Raw genomic sequence first — 20,543 nt, forward strand, 5'->3', positions numbered from 1 at the left:
GAAAAAATTCAAGCCATCTCCTTACTATAGTTGGGAAATGATGGCTACCGTTTTCTGGAACGAAAAGGGCGTTCTATTGGCCGACTTCATGGAATGTGAGATCACAGTTACAACTGACGTATACTGCAAAATGCTCACCAAATTGAGAGATGCGATCAAAAATCGACGACACTGGAAACTGCTGTCTGGAATTGTTCTCCATGGCAACATGTCCTCACAGCGCAGCCAGAACGAAGAAGCAGGTCCAAGATTTTGATTTGGAACTTTTTGATCCCACGCCCTAGAGTCCCAATCTTGTACCAAGTGACTATTTCCCCTTGTCTGTTAGTTCTCATCAATATTTTCCCCTTCACGCACTGCAAACAGTGGTTTGGGGGACAACAGCTTGAAGACAACGAGAAACTCAAGACCGCCATTGTCAACTGGTTCAATTCCCAGGAGGGGGACTAAAGCAACTGGTGCAGCGGTACAAAAAGTGCTTACAAGTTAACGGTGATTTGTAAAGCAGGTTTGTATTTAGGCTAAACCTGCCAATAAAAGCTTTTACTTACGAATATTTATTATTTTCTTTTTGGACCATACTGCCCTTACTTTTTGAATAACCCTCATATTCAATATAAAGGGTAATTCAATTTTGCCGACTTCAACAGAGTCGGGTTTGACTGTCCGTGGAATATATTCGAGAAAGCCTTGCGAGAATCAAGTGAATTCTCTGGCCAGACATTCCGAGCTCATTGACAATGGCATCTCGGGCTCAGAAGAGCAGTTGGCCCAACATAACGTGCACACACGAAGCAATAAACCTTGAAATTACTTTAACAAACGGTTTATATTGGAGCGACTATCATCCTCTCTAATCGCAGCGACTGACCTTGATGTGCTTCCGGCATTCCTTGAAGCCAGCCGCAAGCTGTGTCACCACGTCTTTGTGGTCGTCCAAGACCTGCTGCACAGTCTCCGAGTAGCGGCTCTCCGAGTCAAAGTCCGTCACCTGCAAACCACACATCACGACGGTTGTGGCATTTAATTTAAGAGTGGAAAAATTGCTCGGGCATCGACACCTGCTTTTTGAAGGTTCGTTACCCCCACTGCGTCTGCCAAAATCTAGCAGCGGTATGCATGGTAATTTGGATGACTGCCACGACAGTGAAACTATAGAGAAGAAGCACGCCTAATTTGGATGCTAGCGCCACAGCACAGCCCAGACCGCTTATAACGCAAGTTGCTGGAGTCGCAAATATCTGCACTACAAGCAAAACAACATTTTTAAAAGCCTACACGTGTGCAAAACGTGACCAACAGGTGGCCCCGCGATTCCAAAAATCGAGGCATGCGATCGGGGTGCAAGTTTGCATCCGCTTAAATTTGCAAATGTTGAACAGTTTACGTCCGTGGACCTGCAGTGCCGACATAATGAACGCAGAGGAAAAAAGAAAGAATGTGCCGTAGTCAAAGACTTGGACTAACTTTTCAGACCTTCTCGTTTCTGTGGACTTGGCCGCAGTACCACACTGCGCAGAAACTATATGTCGAACAGCAATTGAAATTCCCCATGCTTTCGACTTTCCCGGTGCGTGTGCAATGTCGAAAACAGTGGTAACCATGAACCACCAGTCGAGTGTTGCACATGCATGCCCTCTTCTTTGTTGAAGATGCAAGTCACCCCTTCTAAATGCCACAACTTTCATGGTACATGGCCAAGATCGGCGAGGCAGCTAGCGCTTGTTAGGCCTAGTGTGTGGGTTACAACTTGGCATGCCATCGCAGGAAGCTTACCCAAGACAACATGGACATCGGGCGTAGAAGAGATCGCACTCATGAGCTACACCGAGGGCAGCACTCATTAAACGAAGTTTCAGTTCACAGTCAGGAAAACAGCCCCAGCAACTATCCTACAAAAGTCTGCTATGCTTGTGCTCACCTGCTGGTGGCAAAGGCAAAGGCTCGATCGCGTCTTAAAGCATCATCACTTGCGAGGAAATTGAGGAATGACACAACTTGGTATAGACGCGGGCACCCGTTCGGAGCCGAGTGTGCGCACAAGAAGCAGCCGGAGCAAATAGGGCAAAGGCTCCTCCTCCTCACACCAATCGCCCACATCGCGCTGCTGCACCCCCACAACCTCCGCAAGGCCACCATTGCTCTCCATCTGGCCGGTGCACCTCTGCTGAGAAGCACGCTCGCATCTCGGAGGACTTTCTGACAGCCACATCACAAGTGGTCTTTCATCTCCGGGTAAGGCACGGTAAGCCGCAGGTCTACACATGGAGTTCTATGGGAGCGTAAATGGAAGTCGGAAAAAAACGCATTATAGCAGGTCCTGCACTTTAAGTGGTGGTGTTATACATAGTCTGGGCTGTACCGCCGGCCAGTAGACGTAAGCAAACTGGCATAATGACGACATACACTTACATCTTTTCTCTCCACTTCTGCATCATTAATAGACTGATTCCTGGAAATTCCTGGCATGTTCTACAAGATTCCATCTGCCTATTGCCAACTGGTATACTATACTGGCAAAAGTGGAAATTTTCACAGGCACCTTAAGTACCGCAAGAATGATGTCACCGAGGGCCATGCAGTGACAAATGCACTAGCAGAACATGACAAGAAGACAGGTCACGAGATAAGCTGGGACAAACCATGTATCATGGCCTCTGAGAAGAATTTGACAAGCCTCAATCTCAAATAACTAGTAATTCAGGTAAGTAACACAATCAATAGACCATCTGGCATATTAAACCACGCACTCTCAAACTTTGTGTCATGTGTTACACTATACTTAAAGAAAGACTAAAAGTGAAATAATAAATTAGCTAGAGTGATAAATTATACTCTGAAAACTCTAGTGTTGCTAATTTCGCCACCACAGGTTAACAGATGAGAAAATCGTCAAAACTTTCCCTTTTAATTTCCCGCCGAAATCTCCAATGGTGACGTCCCAGATTTTGAAGCATTTTTTTCAGACTTGGGCCACACTGGCTCAACGAAATTTCCTGAAACTTGTTATGCTAAGTCTCTGGCTCCTTTAGAACACAATGTACTTCATTTTTATCGATTAATACCCCTGTCACACTGGACGTTTTAATGTCATTCGAATGGAATGACATTCGCACGTAATGACATTATGCGGCTGCTACACAGTGATATTTAGTGTCATTTAGAGGCGAATGACTTAAGCAATCAAATGAGTTCGAAAAACACATTCGCTATCGAAGTCGAACCGAATGTATAGTCTCTACACCAGAGACTACTTAATATATGTCATTTAGTATTCCAAATTCGACACGCATTCGTGCAAACACGCAATTATAGTTTCTTTTTTAAAGGCGCCTGTGATTTTAACAAGCACAGGTGTACGGAAGGCTGTCGCAAAATGTTTTTACTCTCCACCTCAGCGGCGTCTGGCCGCCGGCACTGTCGGCCATAATGTAAACAAACAGACGCCTGTGTGCATGTGTGTCTGCAGCGATGGAATGAACTCCACGAGCGCGCTGGACTGGGGTGGAGATGTTTGCTCTCATAAGGCTATGAGAAGACAATTGCCATGCGCAGTTCGTTGAAAGCTCTTTTCCCGCATGGACGCGTGCGAGACCGCGTCTTGAAAACGAACAAACGCGGAACGCTCTGAGTTTCCGTCAAAGCTCTTCTGGCTTATGCGCGTTCCTTGCAACGCTAAGTTTTATTTGCTGCAGCTTAGCGTCGTCGTTCAGCGGTACTGCCATGTCAGCCATTCTATCGGCTCTGGCTACTGGCTAAGCGTCGTCTTGGCTTATGGTGGCCATATATCCTGCGATATGAAATTTTTATCCGTGTTTATCTAGCGATTCCCACATGCCTTTAAAAAAAAAGAACTTCGCTTTCATGCCACTCTACATTTACCTCCCTCAACCTGCCCAGCCATTTTTTTCTGAATTATCGACATTGATATCACGAACGAATGACATTACTTTTTCCTGTGCAGCACCACCACGGATCGAATGGCATTCGTTGCGCCGAATGACATTCGAACCTGATGACATTAACACCTCCCCTATCGAAAAATCGCACATGACACGTATGACACATATCCAATATTCTCGTATGATCATACGAGAACACATATGATTCATATGTGTTCATACGATTATTGGATACGAGGCATACGTGTCATATGAGAATTTTCGATAGGGTCCAGTGTGACAGGGGTATAAGAGCCACGCAAGCCCTGGGAGATGCCGTCAGAATCTATGATGTCTCACGCTTGTATCGAGCGTGTCATGTGCACCTGCAACTGCGCATGCGTATCAACCACGCTGTCCCTTTATATGCGCGAGCCTTACCTGAATAAACGTCTTTCGTTTGGTCGCATTCGCACCTGATACATGGTGTCAGAAGTGGCTCGCTTCCTGGGGGGCGGAACCTAACTTGTTTGTACAACGCGGGCCCACGAGAAGATGGAATTAGTGAAGCCTCCGGATCCCCTGCTCCTAGCCGGCAACATCTCGAAAAACTGGGACCGTTTCAAACAGAAGTTTGACCTGTTTCTTACGGCAACGGAATCTCAAAAGGAACCGAGGTCAGAAGCCGCAAAGACAGCTCTGCTGCTGAGTGCTGCAGGTGATGACGCACTGGAGGTATTTAATAACTTTACATTTCTGGAGAGCGAAAACAAAGAGGACTATGCCACAGTTGTCAAGAAATTCCAAGAGTACTGCCAAGAGCAGCAGAATGAGGTGCATGAACGATACCTGTTTCGTTCAAGGACTCAGGGAGAAGGAGAGCCCTTCGAGCACTTTTTGCGAGATTTGCGGAAGCAAGCCCGCAACTGCAACTTTGGGCTGCAAGTCGACTCGATGATCCGTGACCAGATTGTTTTCGGCACCAATGACGCCAAATTGCGAGAGAAGATGATTGGTGAGAAGAATTTGACAGTGCTTAAGGCAGAACAGTTTTGTAAAGCCGCAGAAGTTGCAGCCCTTCGAAATGAGGCATGGGCACAGCCAGAAAGCCAAGTTGCGACAGTGAAGCGACGGCCTCATTCAACTGGGTCCAAATGTAGCAGATGCAACAGGGCGCACGAACGCGGGAGATGCCCAGCATTTGGGAAGATGTGTTTTTTGTGCAAAACAACGAACCATTTTGCGGTGTGCTGCAAGCGAAGCCCTCAGGTACACGATGTGCGCGAAGACGAAGACGATTTCAGTATTTTGGACGTCAGTGTCGATGCTGTCGGGAGCAAGGCAGAATGGCTAATAGAGGCGCATGTAGGCGGTCAAGCTGTCCTGTTTAAAGTAGACACAGGCTCTCAGGCGAACCTGCTGCCCTATTCAGTCTATCAAAGATGCAAAGAAAAAACAAGCTTGAACCCAAGCACCTCGGTCCTTCGCGCCTATAGCGGGCACGTTATCAAGCACATCGGAGTGGCCAATTTACGGGTTGTCATAAATGGCCGAGCAAGAAATATTGACTTTTTCATTGTCAAAAAAGGAAATCCTGCCATACTGGGACTGCTGGCAAGCGAGGCGCTAGGACTAGTGTCCAGGTCTGTTGATGTCGTGAACACCGCAGGTGAGGACGATATTTTCAAACAGTTCCCGCAGTTGTTCCGCGGCACTGGATGCGTTGCTCGCAAGTACAAAATCAAGTTGGAAGAAGGAGCCACGCCAGTGGTGCAACCGGCGCGACGAGTACCCTTGGCGCTAAGAGAGCCTCTGCGAGAAGAGTTGCGGCGCATGGAGCAAGCGGGAATCATACAAAAGGTCCAGGAACCAACAGACTGGGTAAGCCCCCTTGTTCTCGTTCGAAAAAAGGATGGAAGGCTGCGTGTGTGCATGGACCCCAGGGAGATTAACAAGTGCTTAAAGCGCGAGCATTACCAGATGCCTAGGCGCGAAGATATCGAAGCAGATCTAGTCGGGGCCAGGTATTTTTCGCGCCTCGATGCGAACTCAGGTTTTCACCAAATCCCACTAGATGAGGCCACATCCAAGATCTGCACGTTCGGAACACCATTTGGCCGTTACCGATTTTTGAGGCTTCCGTTCGGAATTGCATCCGCGCCAGAAGTATTCCAAAAAACACTGAGCGAGCTTTTTGACAGTATCCCAGGTACAGCTGTATACATCGACGACATTCTAATCTGGGGAGCAACAGCAGAAGAGCACGATGCACGCCTTAAAAATGTTTTGCAGCGGGCCTGCGAGGCCGGCCTGACGTTTAACGCTACCAAGTGCAAGTTTCGGCAGACCGAAATTGACTTTCTCGGTGACGTCCTCACGTGCGACGGCATCCGGCCGAACGCGGCGCTTAGCGCGTCCCTCAGTGAAATGCCGTTCCCTACGGACAAGGCAGCAGTCCACAGAATGCTCGGCGTCGTGAACTATTTCGGAAAATACCTGCCGAACCTGGCCGAAAAAACAAAGCTTCTGCGCAGTCTAATCAGGAAAGACACGGTGTTTGAATGGACTGAAAACCACGCTAGCGAGTGGAAAGCGATATGTCACATGCTCAGTCAGGCGCCAGTTCTCGCTATCTTTGACCCAGCGAGGGCAACGAAAATAACAGCTGATGCATCAAAGAGTGGACTGGGGGCAGCTCTTCTGCAGCAGTATGGTGATAACTGGCGACCGATAGCCTACGCTTCACGTGTTATGACGCATGCCGAACAAATGTATTCACAAATAGAAAAAGAAACCATGGGCATCACCTTTGCATGCGAAAAATTTCGTCACTTTGTGTATGGCCGCAAAATTATCATTGAGACAGATCACCGGCCTCTTATAGCCATCGCATCCAAGGGTATCGGAGATATGCCACCGCGACTTCAACGCTTCTTCCTTCGTTTGCTGACATACGATTATGAACTCCGATTCATTCCAGGGAAGCAGCTGGTCCTTGCCGACATGCTGTCCAGATCGTCACGACCAAGCAACGAGGAATACGCAGGCTCGACAGAAGACGTCGAAGTCCACGCAGTCGCTGTTATATTGGATTTGGTGAGCGCTAAAACCCTGAACCGCTTAGTGGTAGAGACTGCAAAAGATCCGGAACTGCAAGCCGTTAGTCGTTACGTCGAAGGACAAGGAGGCGACAGCCTGGAAGGCCCAATGAAACCGTTCGCTTCAGAATTGTCGAAAGTGCAGGGAGTGCTACTGAAGGGATGTAAAGTAGTAATCCCGAGATCCATGCGGCCGGAAATGCTTAAACGCATTCACGAAGGGCATTTAGGCCTGAACAAAAGTAAAGCAAGGGCGCGCAGCTTAGTGTTTTGGCCCGGACTGAGTAATGACATTGACAATATGTTACGAAGCTGCAGCGCATGCCGGAAGCACGCGTACGCGCAACCGAGCGAACCGATCATTTCGAGACCAACGCCGCCTCACGCGTGGTACCGGGTGGGCGTGGACCTTTTTCAGTACGGGGGAAATTCTTATTTGTGCGTGTTTGATGCCCTTACGAATTTCCCAGAAGTGGAACAGTTGAGTGACACTACGGCAAGGACCGTGATTTCCAAACTGAGTGCTATTTTCTCAAGATATGGGATACCAGTAGAGGTGTGCACTGACAATGGGCCCCAGTTTTCTTCTCATGAATTCTTTCTTTTCGCATCCAGGTACGATTTCAACCATGTAACATCGAGTCCCGGATTTCCCCGCTCCAATGGACTTGCCGAGAAAGGGGTGCAAATTGTAAAAAGAATTGTGAAGAAGACGTCGGAAACCCGAGACGACCTCTGGCTGGGTCTTCTGGCCTATCGCACTGCTCCTCTTGAAGATGGTCGGTCTCCAGGGGAACTCCTGCAAGGAAGAAGACTTCGCACTCCCCTACCAGACTTCACGCAAGAACCCTGTTCCCCAGTATTCAAGCGAAACCCACCCGACGCGCGGAGGAGAACTTTGCCGCCGCTAAGGAAGGGAGATGTCGTCCGGATTAAAGGCAAACAGTGGATTCGACGAGCCCAGGTCGTTGGCAAGCTAGCACCGCGGTCTTACCAGGTAGTCACAGAAGACAACCAGCTGCTGCGGCGCAATAGGCAGCATCTGCTCAGGACGCGTGAACCTTTCCTGCTTGGCACAACTGAAAGCAGTGACTCGGACAACGAGGACGCAGCCGAGAGAAACGAGATTTCGCCACCGTGCTCAGCCGGTCCGGCTTGTACACTGCCAGCGGGGACAGTCGGCACGTCCAGCACGACAACAGCAGCGCCGGCTCCTAGGCGATCAGCACGTCCAACACGTCAGCCGCGTCGGCTGTACTACGATGCTAATTTTCAGCAAGTGTGTTAAGTTTCTATGCAGTATAACTTCCCATAAAGAAAGGAAGGTGTATCGAGCGTGTCATGTGCACCTGCAACTGCGCATGCGTATCAACCACGCTGTCCCTTTATATGCGCGAGCCTTACCTGAATAAACGTCTTTCGTTTGGTCGCATTCGCACCTGATACAACGCTGACTGGTGCAAAACTGCAAGGTGGCGTCTTTTTTGCACCAATTTCTTACTTGGAAAGCATGGTGTTTTTGGTATTGTAAACAGTACTTTACAAACACGAAAAAAAAAACCTTTTTGTCTTTGCTGTCCCTTTAAGTCAGCCGTCACTTCATTGTGAACAAGGAATCCATACAAACCTGGAAACGTCATTTTATTTTATTTTTACATTGGTGAGTGACCTGTATATTAACAACGCCTTTATCTGGCCAGAAAGAATTCCACTGAGCTCTTGATTGCACGAACAGAGAAGGATTAGGGGCTGCCTAATTATTGAAAAAACGAGGAGCTAAAATTGTTCTAAAATATACACAAAAATGGCCACGGAACGTGCTGCCTATTGTGAATATGAAAACGTCACAAACACTGGAAAAATAGACAGGGAGAACTGCACAGAAGACACCAAACATAGCACAATGCATAAGGGATGAACTAGAGAAAGGAAGCCATTAAAAAACATTTGCACATGTTGGATTTGCACAAGCTTGAAATTATTTTTAATTCAACAAACTGGTCAACATCAGCATGGTAAAGTTGTCTGTTTCCCAGGTCAATATTAGAGCTCAGACCAGAACTATGGACTACAAAGACTTGGTCATCAGCTACTGCATCAATTAAATTAAACCTTGCAGACACTGAAATCATGGACATTTCACTTTCTCAGCTCCACGAATTCCTCATGAACTCTGCAGACATTTGTAACTCATCCATTTTTCTACACCTACTAATACTTGTCTTTGTCCTTTTATGATAACTATTTCACACAAACCTCTGTTAAAACATACTCAGTGATGCCACCGGGGACTTCTGATTTGGAGCAATTTTTGGAGCAGCGAAATTTCCGTTTGGGAGCACTTTGGAGCAGCAAAAATTTTCATCTTGGAGCACTTTGGAGCAGCAAATTTTACATCCTGGAGTGCACTATAGAAGCATATTGCATTAACATTCAAGCCCCTGAATATTATTACAGGACTCTTGTTAAGGCTAGAATCATCTCAGGGGAACTCCATACTTCACTCGCTAATGAAAAAATAAGGGCTCATGCAGATGAGTGTTCTGGATTAACCTCTTCGGCGATTATTTTCGACACTAACAAATAAACAGAAATCCGGATCAATAAAATTTCATTTTATGAAATAACACTAAATACACCTATGTGGTTATCAGCAGACGTGGTAGACAAACGCCGGGATGTACAGCAGTGCCTCAATGCCAAAGAGCCACAGTGTCCCTAATGCATTCCCTCAAGAAAACTCCAAGGCGAAAGCCAGGTTCTTTTTTTTCGTCGATCGACAGGCAGATCCTCCGCCTCCCTCTCTGCAAGGTTTGTGCACCTCACCTGGTTTTGCGCTAGCTCCATGATCGGCGCACCGATCACGGAAGCAGTGTAAAGCGACGATGTCCTGCGATGACGTCATCACGTGACATCACGATATATGACGCCATGATGACGTCACAGGTTCTGACGATCTATGACGTGATGATGACGCCATCATATCATTATTTTTTGCATCAATCAATTGACGCCGCCGATGGTCAATTTTCGTGTTTGATAAAGCATTTAAGACTTTCGCATTAATATTGCGTATTGAAAGTTAACAGCTTGGCCGTTAGCAACCTGGCCTTACATACAAAACTGGCCTACACCATGTCACATCTGTGCCATGCGCGAAACAGCTTCGCTTATCATCCACTTCAGAGAGTGAAATGGCTCCTCAATTGTTTTTTAATTTTTGTGATAGCAATTATACGGACACTATCGGCGGAATTTTGCCGTCGCCGTTGCCGTAATTTTCCGTACAAAGTCCAAATTAATAACATCACCACGCGCATTCTAGCCGCGGGTAAAAGCTCGCGAGCGCTGACGACGAACGTGGCTGAAGCGGAGATAAAACTAGCCGGCCGTCTGTCTCCGTCGCACGGAGTGCGCATGAGATAACATCTTCCCGCGTGCGGGCCTGCCCTCGATTGCTCATCAAACAGAGAGGAAACGCCCCGCTCGTCTTTCGTAAGGAGCACGGGGCGCCAGGGGAGCGGTGGGGGACCGCTTCGTTCGAAGGGCGCAGTCGCTGGCGCGCGCGCTATCTCGAGGCATCAGGAGACGGTTCGTAAACTTGCTGTGCTCTCAACGCTTACTTCGCGTTTAGAAAACTCAGAGCAGAAAAACACTTCGGTTCCTGGAGTGGCCATATTCCCTTATACCAGCGTTTTGTTGAATTACGCGAGATCGGATCCAAAAGAGTTAGCTGGTAGTCTTACTTCGTTTAAAAATACAATTTGTTAGTATCGCATTCATTGCTTCGCCCTTAAGTGAAATTGAGCTTTTTTAACCGTCAGCTATTGACCCTCGAAAGCGAGCGGCGGACATGTAACATGGCGTAGCCGCTTCACTGTGGGCCGTCAGCGACAGGCCCGCTACTGACAGCTGCGCATTTGCAGCTGCTCCGACCAGGAGATATGCTTTAATAATGAGATTACATTGTTAAAAAAGCAAGCAAAAATTCGAATTGGAACCCTAGCACGTGAGCTCGAAAGGGCAGGGCCTTTTAGGGGGTATTTACCGCAGAGTGATTACGAACTCGGATGTGCCGGTGGAAGGAATTACGAAAGAGCACTTCTGGATGAAGCTCCATGAATAAAGTATGTCTGAGGAAAAGTGTCAACGCGTCCCCACCGTTCGCGTGCTCTTCCATAAACGCGAAGCAAGGAAAATTCGATATTGTTCCATATCCCAGATTTCATTCCGCGATGTGCACAAACAGGAGTGACAGACATTTTAGCGACACGCATGTAGGTATTACTGAACATTGCTTTCCTTGCGTGCCGTGCGACGCTTGAAACGAGCTATCAGCAGCCTTTCTGGAACAAACGACGTCCGCCGATGAATCGCCGTCGCACTCTGTCGCTACCGATAGGCCTAGACGTCACGAGCCTCTGCGGAGAGCGCGTTTTGCTGTCGAGCCGACTTGCAGAACAGAAGCTGCGTCGGCACTATGCACGGCATCGTGGCTTACTCGGGACGCACGCGCGAGCGCTATTTATTCAGCGGAATAATTCTCGGTCCATGGTTGCGACTTTGGCAGCCCCAAGATCAAGCTGCACATGTTCTGACGCGCCGGCGGTCCGACTGCTGGTGATAGACGCCCCCAAACCCGAGACTTTGGCGCAGTTTGGCGCAATTTTCGTCGATATTATCAGGATGGCGCAGTAAATGCCATTTGGCGCACTTTGGCGCAGTTGGCGCAGGAGTGGAATCACTGCATACTTCATTTATGACTATTTCTGCCTTTTGCTGTTATGTACCTGCATTATGAATAAATGTGACCTGCACAATGCATGTGCTTTCGGTTTTGACTCTGCTATTGTAACCAATTATTGTGCAATGTGTTCTGTTGCCTCTGCTGATGTATTACATACTATAGGGTGTGAGGACTTGGTCAAGCGCACTTATTCCCACCCCCCTTCAGCAAATAAAATTATTAGTGACAGTGGTGCAATACTTCTGGCAGCAGGACAGTTGCAGCTCTTCCAATAGCGAACCGATTTTCCACACAGAATCTTCCTTGGGAGTTGCCTGAGTTGATGTGTAAGCATGGAGCTCTATTGTAGCTTGTGACTGTCTTTAGAATGCTGTTTTAAGGCGGCATCAGCGTGGGGTTCATCCTCTTTCCGGCATACATCAATGTCAAGAGTGGCTGCCTCAGAAGGAGCATAAAGTGACCATAAAAGTGAGTGTCACACTCAATTTTCACAAAGCATAAATTTTCCTGATGTGTTGCAAATCAGTTCTGCGGAATCCCGCAAGGTGGCGGAAGGATTAAGAAAGGGAAAATAGACAACCACCCGTTTGCAGCACGAAACCACGAGGAAATCCATACGGATTTCTCAGAAATAAAGCCTCTTAGTCGCCGAAAAATTCGTCCTGGTCCGGGGTTCGTAATACCCGTGTCGCACAGGCACTTGGAAGGATAGTTTACGGACTAAACGATAAAGCACGGTCTGCTACATGGGCGTTGGGAGGGTTCAAAGGCCATCGAGTCAATAGTCGAGTCAACGAAGCACCCCACATCTCTATCGAAACTTCGATGGCCATCGAGCAACGGAAGCAGAAACAGCGCGAACATGCCCTTTTGTTCACATGTGTTCGCACTCACGATTAGAAAAAGAAAATTCCACCAGTATGCTGTAAATGCAGAATATCTGAGCTTTATGAATTATTCAATAAAGTATTTTTGCCACTTGAAATTTGCGAACTGCACATTCTTTCGCGAAAAGCAAAGTGCCTGTCTTCGTCGCGCTGTCTTGCCGTGTTTGACTGCTCAAGATCTTAAAAACTAAATGTGTATTCATAACTATGGATAAACAATTTATTGAAATGTTTAATCCCTTAAAGGGGCCCTGCAACAGGTCAGATATCGCTGCTGATCGGTAGTCGAGGCTCCCGAGAACACGCGAGCCAAACATTACAGCACAGCATGCGGCCAGGGATTTACAATGAATTTGCAAAGTTAGCTAAAAAGCGCTTCCTTTTCTCTCGACAAAAGATTATGCTTACGGCGTCACGGGCAGGTTCCACGCCATTGGCTGACTTGAACACCGTGCGCTTGGTAGTTTATGCGGCTACAATGTCAGGCCGCAACTTGCCCTCACGCGTGTGCGATCGCACTGAAAACACGGCACGCGTTTGAAGAAAAAAAAATAAGAAAATGTGCTCAAGGTTGTGGGAACCGAGCGCGCCCTCCCCTCTGGCGCCTCGTTCCCCAGCTAGCGCGTGCTGGCCCCACGCGGCTCGAGCGCCGGGAACCGCCGTTGTTCGGCGACATGGCTACCGTGGCTACGCTGCCAGGCCTTTTAGGGGCGAAGCTCCTTAAAGCGGCACCCGTTCGTCCCTCGTAGCCGTAGTGCGTAACCAGTCGTAACGCTAGTACCAGATCTTGACCTCCAAGGTGGTGCCGGTGGGAGATTTTTCCTGAGCGTTGTTCAACAATAAAAAATTCGCAGCGTGCGCGTTAACTAAAAGCCGACTTCTTCTGTCTCTCATTCCCATTAGCAGCCATTGTTTACCTCCAAGGTAGTGCCTGGTGAGATTTCTCCTGTGCGTGATTAAACAATAAAAATTTTAGATTCCGGCGCAAAAATTCAGGAGGGAGCAGTGGGAGACCCTGCTCGCCAGCGAGGAAAAGGAGACCCAAGTGGCTCTCCTGGACCAGGCGCGGCGGGCTGCTGAGGCCAGTGGAGCCCTGGACTAGGGGCCCCACCCACCTGCTTCTCAAATCCCTCTTCTTTTTTAATAAACGTTTTTCAATTCAATTCAATTGTTCAAAACGCCGTTGATTGATGAAATAAACCAACGAAAGACGCCAGATGTTTTCTAAAAGCAAAACGAAAGAACGCCAGATGTTTCTAAAGGAAAACGAAAAGACGCCAGCTGCTTAACGAAAGACGCCAGATGTTTTCTAAAGCAATGGTTTTCTAAACAATGAAAATTCACAGCGTACATGCAAAATTAAAGTGAGCTGCAAGTCGTCATAACTCTCATCGAACCTTTAGTATAAACGCGCCCGATCTCACGTCGGTGATGATGTACTGGGCAGAATTCACGGAAGATTCACGGTTTACCGATGAACCTCCGCAGCTTCGCCCACCCATCATCATTCACTCCGTGGATATGCTGTGATTTTTTTGCTTGGTGCGAGCCATGCGTTGGTCTTCCCTGCACGAGCCACGCGTCCGGACATACCCGGATGCTCGCGCCACCGTGCTAGCCTACGTCACTGTGCTTCGCCTCTCTTCACTGGCCGCCAGTAACAATCCCCTCTCCCGTAAGCTCGCTTCTGTCACGGCCGGTCTGGAGGCGCGAGCTCGTTCCTTCCTTTACGGCCTGCGCACGGGGGGCTGTTTCTACCTACGGCTGCAACTTTGGGGGGGTGCTCCGAGCCAACCCGCTCCCGGGCGTTGTGGAGGCTCGCGCGCACAGGGAGTGCTTGGCTTCACACTTACCGTGGCCCTTTCTGAAGTTACTCTATATGGTATGCATGGTACCAATGCAATAGATATATGGTAGCAAGTATATATGACGACTCTGATAAATTCCGCTCTTCAGAAAGGGTGGCACAGGCCGCTCATACGACCGCTTCTGTTGCTCGGCAGAGCATCGACGCAGTTATAGGCACTGGGCACGGGGCGGGTTTGGACTGGTGGCGCCTCTTTCGGCGGAGGCGCGGAACTAATGGCATGTGGGTGCCAGAAAGGAGCAGGCGCTTGCTGCGGGGACGCGGTGCGGGATGTTGGCTGCGCTTCATTGTGCTCTCGTCGCTTGTGTCCTGCGCTGCCGAAAGGCCCCGGGAACCAAGCCCGAGCAGACAGGCTGCGCTGTAGGCTGCACGAACAGCTATGCAAACATGGATAAAGCTGGGGAGCAGATCCAGTTCCATCGGTTCCCGTCTGCAATCGTCGTCGCCGACGGCCTTGTTCGCGCACCGGCCGCCAACGACGGCCCTCGATGCGTCAAGCTACATGAAATACATAGACTGAAGATAGCTGTTGAAATACTAGAATCGGCGACACATCGAAAAGAAAAGGAAAGCAAAACGGGAACAGGAGTTTGCAAGATGTACACCGGAGGAACAACATGTGCGATCGGCCAAGCATTGTGTAAAGAAAGCCGAAAATCGAATAGGAGACGTAGGGTATCCTTTTCAAATGTTGGGAGACAATGTTAACGTGTAGACAGAATAACAAGGTATTAAATATTCGGCAGATCCCACGCCTTGTGCGAATCGGTTTCATGCAAAGCAGTCAGCGAGTAGTTCTATGCTGCATTTTTTTCGGTGTTGAGCCAAGCATTACGAGCTGGATCGACGTGTTTTTGTAAGTGCAGTAGCATTGTACACATCGTGGTCTTGCCAGGCAGGTCGACTACACTGGCGTTCAAAGGGTAACTTATGGTCTGACGCAACGTCAACACCCACGTTACAGCACATACGTCAGTATTTTCGCAGTGAAGTGCACTTTACGGTGCGATTATGTGATCCTACGTAACTTTCGTTTGCGTATTCCTCCGGGGTCGAGAAACGCTTGAATTTATCTTGCTGAATCACATAGGAATACAAACGTACCGTTTATTACACTGCTATAAAAGCAGAGCAGACACTGGAACCACAGACGTTAACCTGACATGACGCCTGTATCATAGGAGTACATATAGAGTGTTTATTGCTTTGTTATAAAATTAGATAGCCAGCACCACAACAACTGACGTTGCACCGACATTACGCCTGCATAGGGTGTTTTTCCAAAGCAGATTCTAGAGCTGGCGTGGCTCTGTGGTAGAATACCTGACTGCCACGCAGAACCATTGGGTTCGATTCCTGCTGGGATCCTAATTTTTATTCTCTGCATTCGTCGGGTCAACGCTGACGTCGGTTTTTCTTAATGCTCTCGCATTTTAATTACCAATGTCTGTTCTCGCCGCTCCTGGGTAGATATAAACTGTCAATCACCTGTGGCGCATACCCGGACACCGATGCCCGTGGTAAACAGTATGTGCTACACGTGTCTGGAGGAAAAGGTTTGGCGACGTACGCGACAGGATTTTCACTTTATTCATGTCATGAGCAGAGAGTCATATTCATCAAATCCGCTTACCCTCCCATGCCAATTTTGGTCTACACCAAGTTAAGGAGGTGAGAGCACCGAGACGTAGGCGGCTAGATAAACAGATACCTAGATAAGATAAACAGATACCTAGATAGAAACACACAAACAGCCTAGGGTTCGCTAAGAAATGCTTCGCATTTAAAAAATAGAAATGGTGCTCCTGACACCTAGCCCCACATTGTAGCTTATCGCGTTAAGCTTTGTCTGCGGGGCGCACTTGCAACGCTATTTGTACTCGCCTTTACATTCCATGATGTTGTGCACGTGACCTGCTTCGTGCAAGCGGAGACCTAGAGCAGACGCACGAAAACGCGTACTCCAGCTTGTCAAGTCTCTGAAAATGCAGCGCAAAAAAACTGGCAGCGCCATGAGTGCACTTGCACTGTCAGGACTCGCCTTCGCGCCAAGGGCCCTCCAGACAATAACGAGGAACAGCGAGTTCGGCAGTTAAAATGCAAAGATGCTTATTTTACATTGTGTCGTCAATTGGGCCTGCCTCATTTGCAGTCCCGAAAGGGAGGAGGCATCGTGCCCCCTCTGGTCCGTCTCCGAACGAAAACAAACGCCTACAAGCACAGCACCACGCAAAGAAGCTGACTCGTTTGATGTTTCGACAGCGCTCATCGGTGTGGACATGACAGGGCACCGTGTCATTCTTTCTAGATGACTTGGCGGCCATTAAACGCGTCCACGACTGCAAATGACTGCGCGAGAGTCTGCCTGAAGCCCGACGACGGGCCCCGTTGTCTGAACACATGTCCGAGAGTCGAACGCTTCGTGCATTGTTCAAACGAACACTGTTGCTGCCGCTTCTGTTTGCCTCTCGGCAACAAACGCAACAGCATGCAGCTTCGAATTGCTCAAAAAGAAACGCCGCGCTTCTCTTCGAATACGGGCCGAAAGTAGCAGAGCCTGCTCCGCGTCGTCTGCTTCACATGCCAGTGCTGCCCCTGCCGCCGCTTGGGGCGCTTTTCAGGAGAGGCGTAGCTGGCGCCTTACGACGGCCGCCCGGTGCCTATAACAAAGCCTTATTTTAGTTTTCTGTGACTTCGAGAATAAATAAGAGGATGAATATTGCTTGAGGTAAAACTGTAGTGACGCAAAGAAGACGGGGACGAAGCGAAGACACGAACAGACAGACACGGGCGCCAACTTCCAACTGTTTATTATCAGAAACCGCGCCGATTTATATACGCTGCCGAACAAGGTAATCCCATAACAGAAATTGAGTCATCGCAGAACTAACAATTCATCATGTGCCATAAATACAGAGACAAGGCATGCGCCGGAACTGCACTAACGCGATCGAACTATGAAAACATGCCAGCACCTGTGAACACGTGCCAATCCTAGTGAGCAACATGGGCGGGCACTTGGCAGACCACTGCAAGCGCTGTGGTTGTGCGCCACACTTCAGCCAAACCACATTTCTTAGGAGAGCAAACAGCCGCACTGAAAGGGAGACAATTGAAGCGTTTCTAATAAAGAGGGCAGGTAGCCAGTGCGTTAGTGCCCCATCTCTCGATCTAAGCGAGAAAGAAGCTATCTTTTGAAAGATAGCATTTAGACATGTAGAGTTTAGAATGTGCGATATTCTTTTTACCTCTCACTAGGATTGGCACGTGTTCACAGGTGCTGGCATGTTTTCATAGTTCGATCGCGTTAGTGCAGTTCCGGCGCATGCCTTGTCTCTGTATTTATGGCACATGATGAATTGTTAGTTCTGCGATGACTCAATTTCTGTTATGGGATTACCTTGTTCGGCAGCGTATATAAATCGGCGCGGTTTCTGAGAATAAACAGTTGGAAGTTGGCGCCCGTGTCTGTCTGTTCGTGTCTTCGCTTCGTCCCCGTCTTCTTTGCGTCATTACAGTTTTACCTCAAGTTATGAACCAACTAGCTCAGCAACAAGCCCTGATGAATATTGCATTTCGCGCGCATGTGCGATCGTGCGTTGCACCAGAAGGCTCGGCCGCATGATCTGTCACCGAGTGGCGTAAGAAATGACGCAAAACTTATTCTTTGGGAAAAATGGTTTAGGAAACGTTTATTTCCAATGCACATGCTGGTCGTCGCTGTACTTGCAAATAACAAAATTGCGCATTTTTGTTGAAGGCATCAGAATTAGCGCTTTAATATTGAAATAAATACTTCAAAAAGGTGAAAGTCGCTGCATAATGGCCACGGCCAGTGTTTTCCGCAAGTAGCTTTGAGTCGCAATCACAGTAGCAGGAATAATAATAATAATAATAATAATAATAATAATAATAATAATAATAATAATAATAATAATAATAATACATTGTTCAAAATGGAAATAAACAGTACACAAAAACAGAATAAAAGCCTAAGTCGCACCCCACTACGCTGAGTCCCTGCATACATACAGAATCCCAAGCTCACACGAGTCCACATGCAATCTTCAGTGCGCATGTGAAGACATGAGAAAAATATGCAGATGAAGTAATGCACGCCGGAGACGAAGAGGAAACCCAAAAAACTTTCAAAGAATCCTTTCAATGCGAAACAGAATGTTCTCCTTGGTACTGCAACAATATATTGCGCATGAAGAATTGAAAAAACGAAGCACTGCTGGTAAAACACCTTAGTGATGGTCACATATTTTACCGGCACGTCATACTTCTAGTCGCACCGATCATGCTTACAATGTCAACCCTATCTCAGTGGCTCACCATAAGGATGAGATTAGCCGTATCACTGTAGAAACTGTGCACAAGGACGCACTCAGTGATATCTGCATCAGCATTCATGGTCATCCCAAAACCACGATATGGTTATGAAGGACGCCGTAGTGGAGCTCTCCGGAAATTTCGCCCACCTGGGATTCTCTCACGTGCACCTAAATCTAAGAACACGGGCCTCAAGCATTTTCGCCTCCATCGAATATAAGGTGGTCGGGTCTCAAAACATGAAGATAGTTGTGGCTAGCAGCGCTGCGTGTGCGTCTTCTTCTGCTGAGTGACGAGAGAGCCACACTGTCCCCACACGCACCTGTAATTCCTTCACCGCTTCCAACAACTGGAAGAAGTAATTAGCACGAGAAATTGAGCCAGGCACAGCTGGTTTACAATATGAAGCGTATGCGGTGCAACGTGCTTTGGGGGGTTGGCTCGCGACGCCCTCACGCGGAGCACGCCATTGTGACTGTGTAGAAAAAGTTCCACTGTACTCTCGGCGGCTGCTCAGGCCGTAAGGAAGGGAGCGAGCGCGCGCCTCCAGACCGGCCGTGCTTCTGTCTGGCGCGGGCCTGTCTGCGGGAGATGCTTTGAGGCCTGCACAAGAGGTTGACGCGCTGCTCTGGCAGGCGGCTTCTCGTCCGTGTGCTCGACTTGATGCCTTCTCGTCCGTGTGCAGACTTGATGCCTTCAGGTAGTATGCTGCCAGCTCGTAAAATGTTCACATGCTACGCGATGCCAAGAGGCAGAAAAAAGAGTGTTCCGCACTCGCTGCCATGGCAACGATCGGCGCTAACACTCCTAGGTTTAACTACACATGTATACCCCATAAAGTGGACAGGAGGATGACCGCCGTCGTAGCTCAGTGGTAGAGCATCGGACGCGTTCTTCCAAGGTCGCAGGTTCGGTCCCTGCCAGCGGCAAGTTATCTTTTCGTCCATTTTACTTTCTTCACATTTATATCCTAATTACTACAAATAACATCCTCTATACTTTCCGTGGCATTATTGTCTGTTAGTTCTCATTAACAGACTGCTGCCCTTTGCGCATAGGCGGAGAGTTTTCATTTTACTGGTGAGGGCGGGAGCCCGACTAGCAACCAAAGGGAACCACTCCTTGAACTATATTATATATATATATATATATATATATATATATATATATATATATATATATATATATATATATATATATACAGTGAACTCCCGTTAAGGCGAACTCGGTTAAGACGAATTCTCGCCGAACAACACAGGACCATTTACCATAGACTCAATGCAAAAAAAATTCGCTTAAGACGAACCGCCCAACTGTACTCTTCTGTTAAGACCAACTTTCGCAGTGATCGACAACGCTAGCGATTCTGCGAAACGAACACTGCAGTCTTGTTGGGGCATTCAGGGGACCGAGAAAAAGCGAAAAAGATTTAAAAAAAAGCGCTTCCTGGAGAAAAGACGCGGGAGGGCGCGAGATAAACGAAGAAGACCGGTCAGCGGATAAAGCTGGTATCCCCCCTCACTGCCAGCCTGTGGGTGGGGGAGGTGTGGCCTTTATCAGCAAAGAAAGCAACAAAAAGAGTAGGGGGATTTACAACTTCCTTTTGTATTCCCCCCATTCTTCGGTTTCCCAGCTGGAGTACAAAGGAGAACAGAAGAACACAAGAGCTTGGGGCCCCTCCACCGTGGTCAGGGGGACAAGGGGATTGGGGAAAAAAAGGAAGCGACA

At 48.2% G+C, this 20,543-nt stretch overlaps 1 protein-coding gene across 3 annotated transcripts in view; it reads right to left on the minus strand.

The window, feature by feature from the left end:
• Positions 1 to 20,543, minus strand: part of LOC119391051 (3-methyl-2-oxobutanoate dehydrogenase [lipoamide] kinase, mitochondrial) — a 395,177-nt gene that overhangs the window by 210,643 nt on the left and 163,991 nt on the right. For 2 of the 3 annotated variants that reach the window (XM_037658741.2, XM_037658740.2), the window contains exon 5: positions 872 to 991. The exons of the other annotated variant lie outside the window; for it this stretch is intronic. In XM_037658741.2, coding sequence (XP_037514669.1) covers positions 872 to 991 — 120 coding nt within the window. The remainder of the gene's footprint in view (positions 1 to 871; positions 992 to 20,543) is intronic. 3 annotated transcript variants of the gene reach the window in all.

Source organism: Rhipicephalus sanguineus, chromosome 4 (genome assembly GCF_013339695.2).
Source record: "Rhipicephalus sanguineus isolate Rsan-2018 chromosome 4, BIME_Rsan_1.4, whole genome shotgun sequence".
In the NCBI taxonomy this organism is placed as follows: domain Eukaryota; kingdom Metazoa; phylum Arthropoda; class Arachnida; order Ixodida; family Ixodidae; genus Rhipicephalus; species Rhipicephalus sanguineus.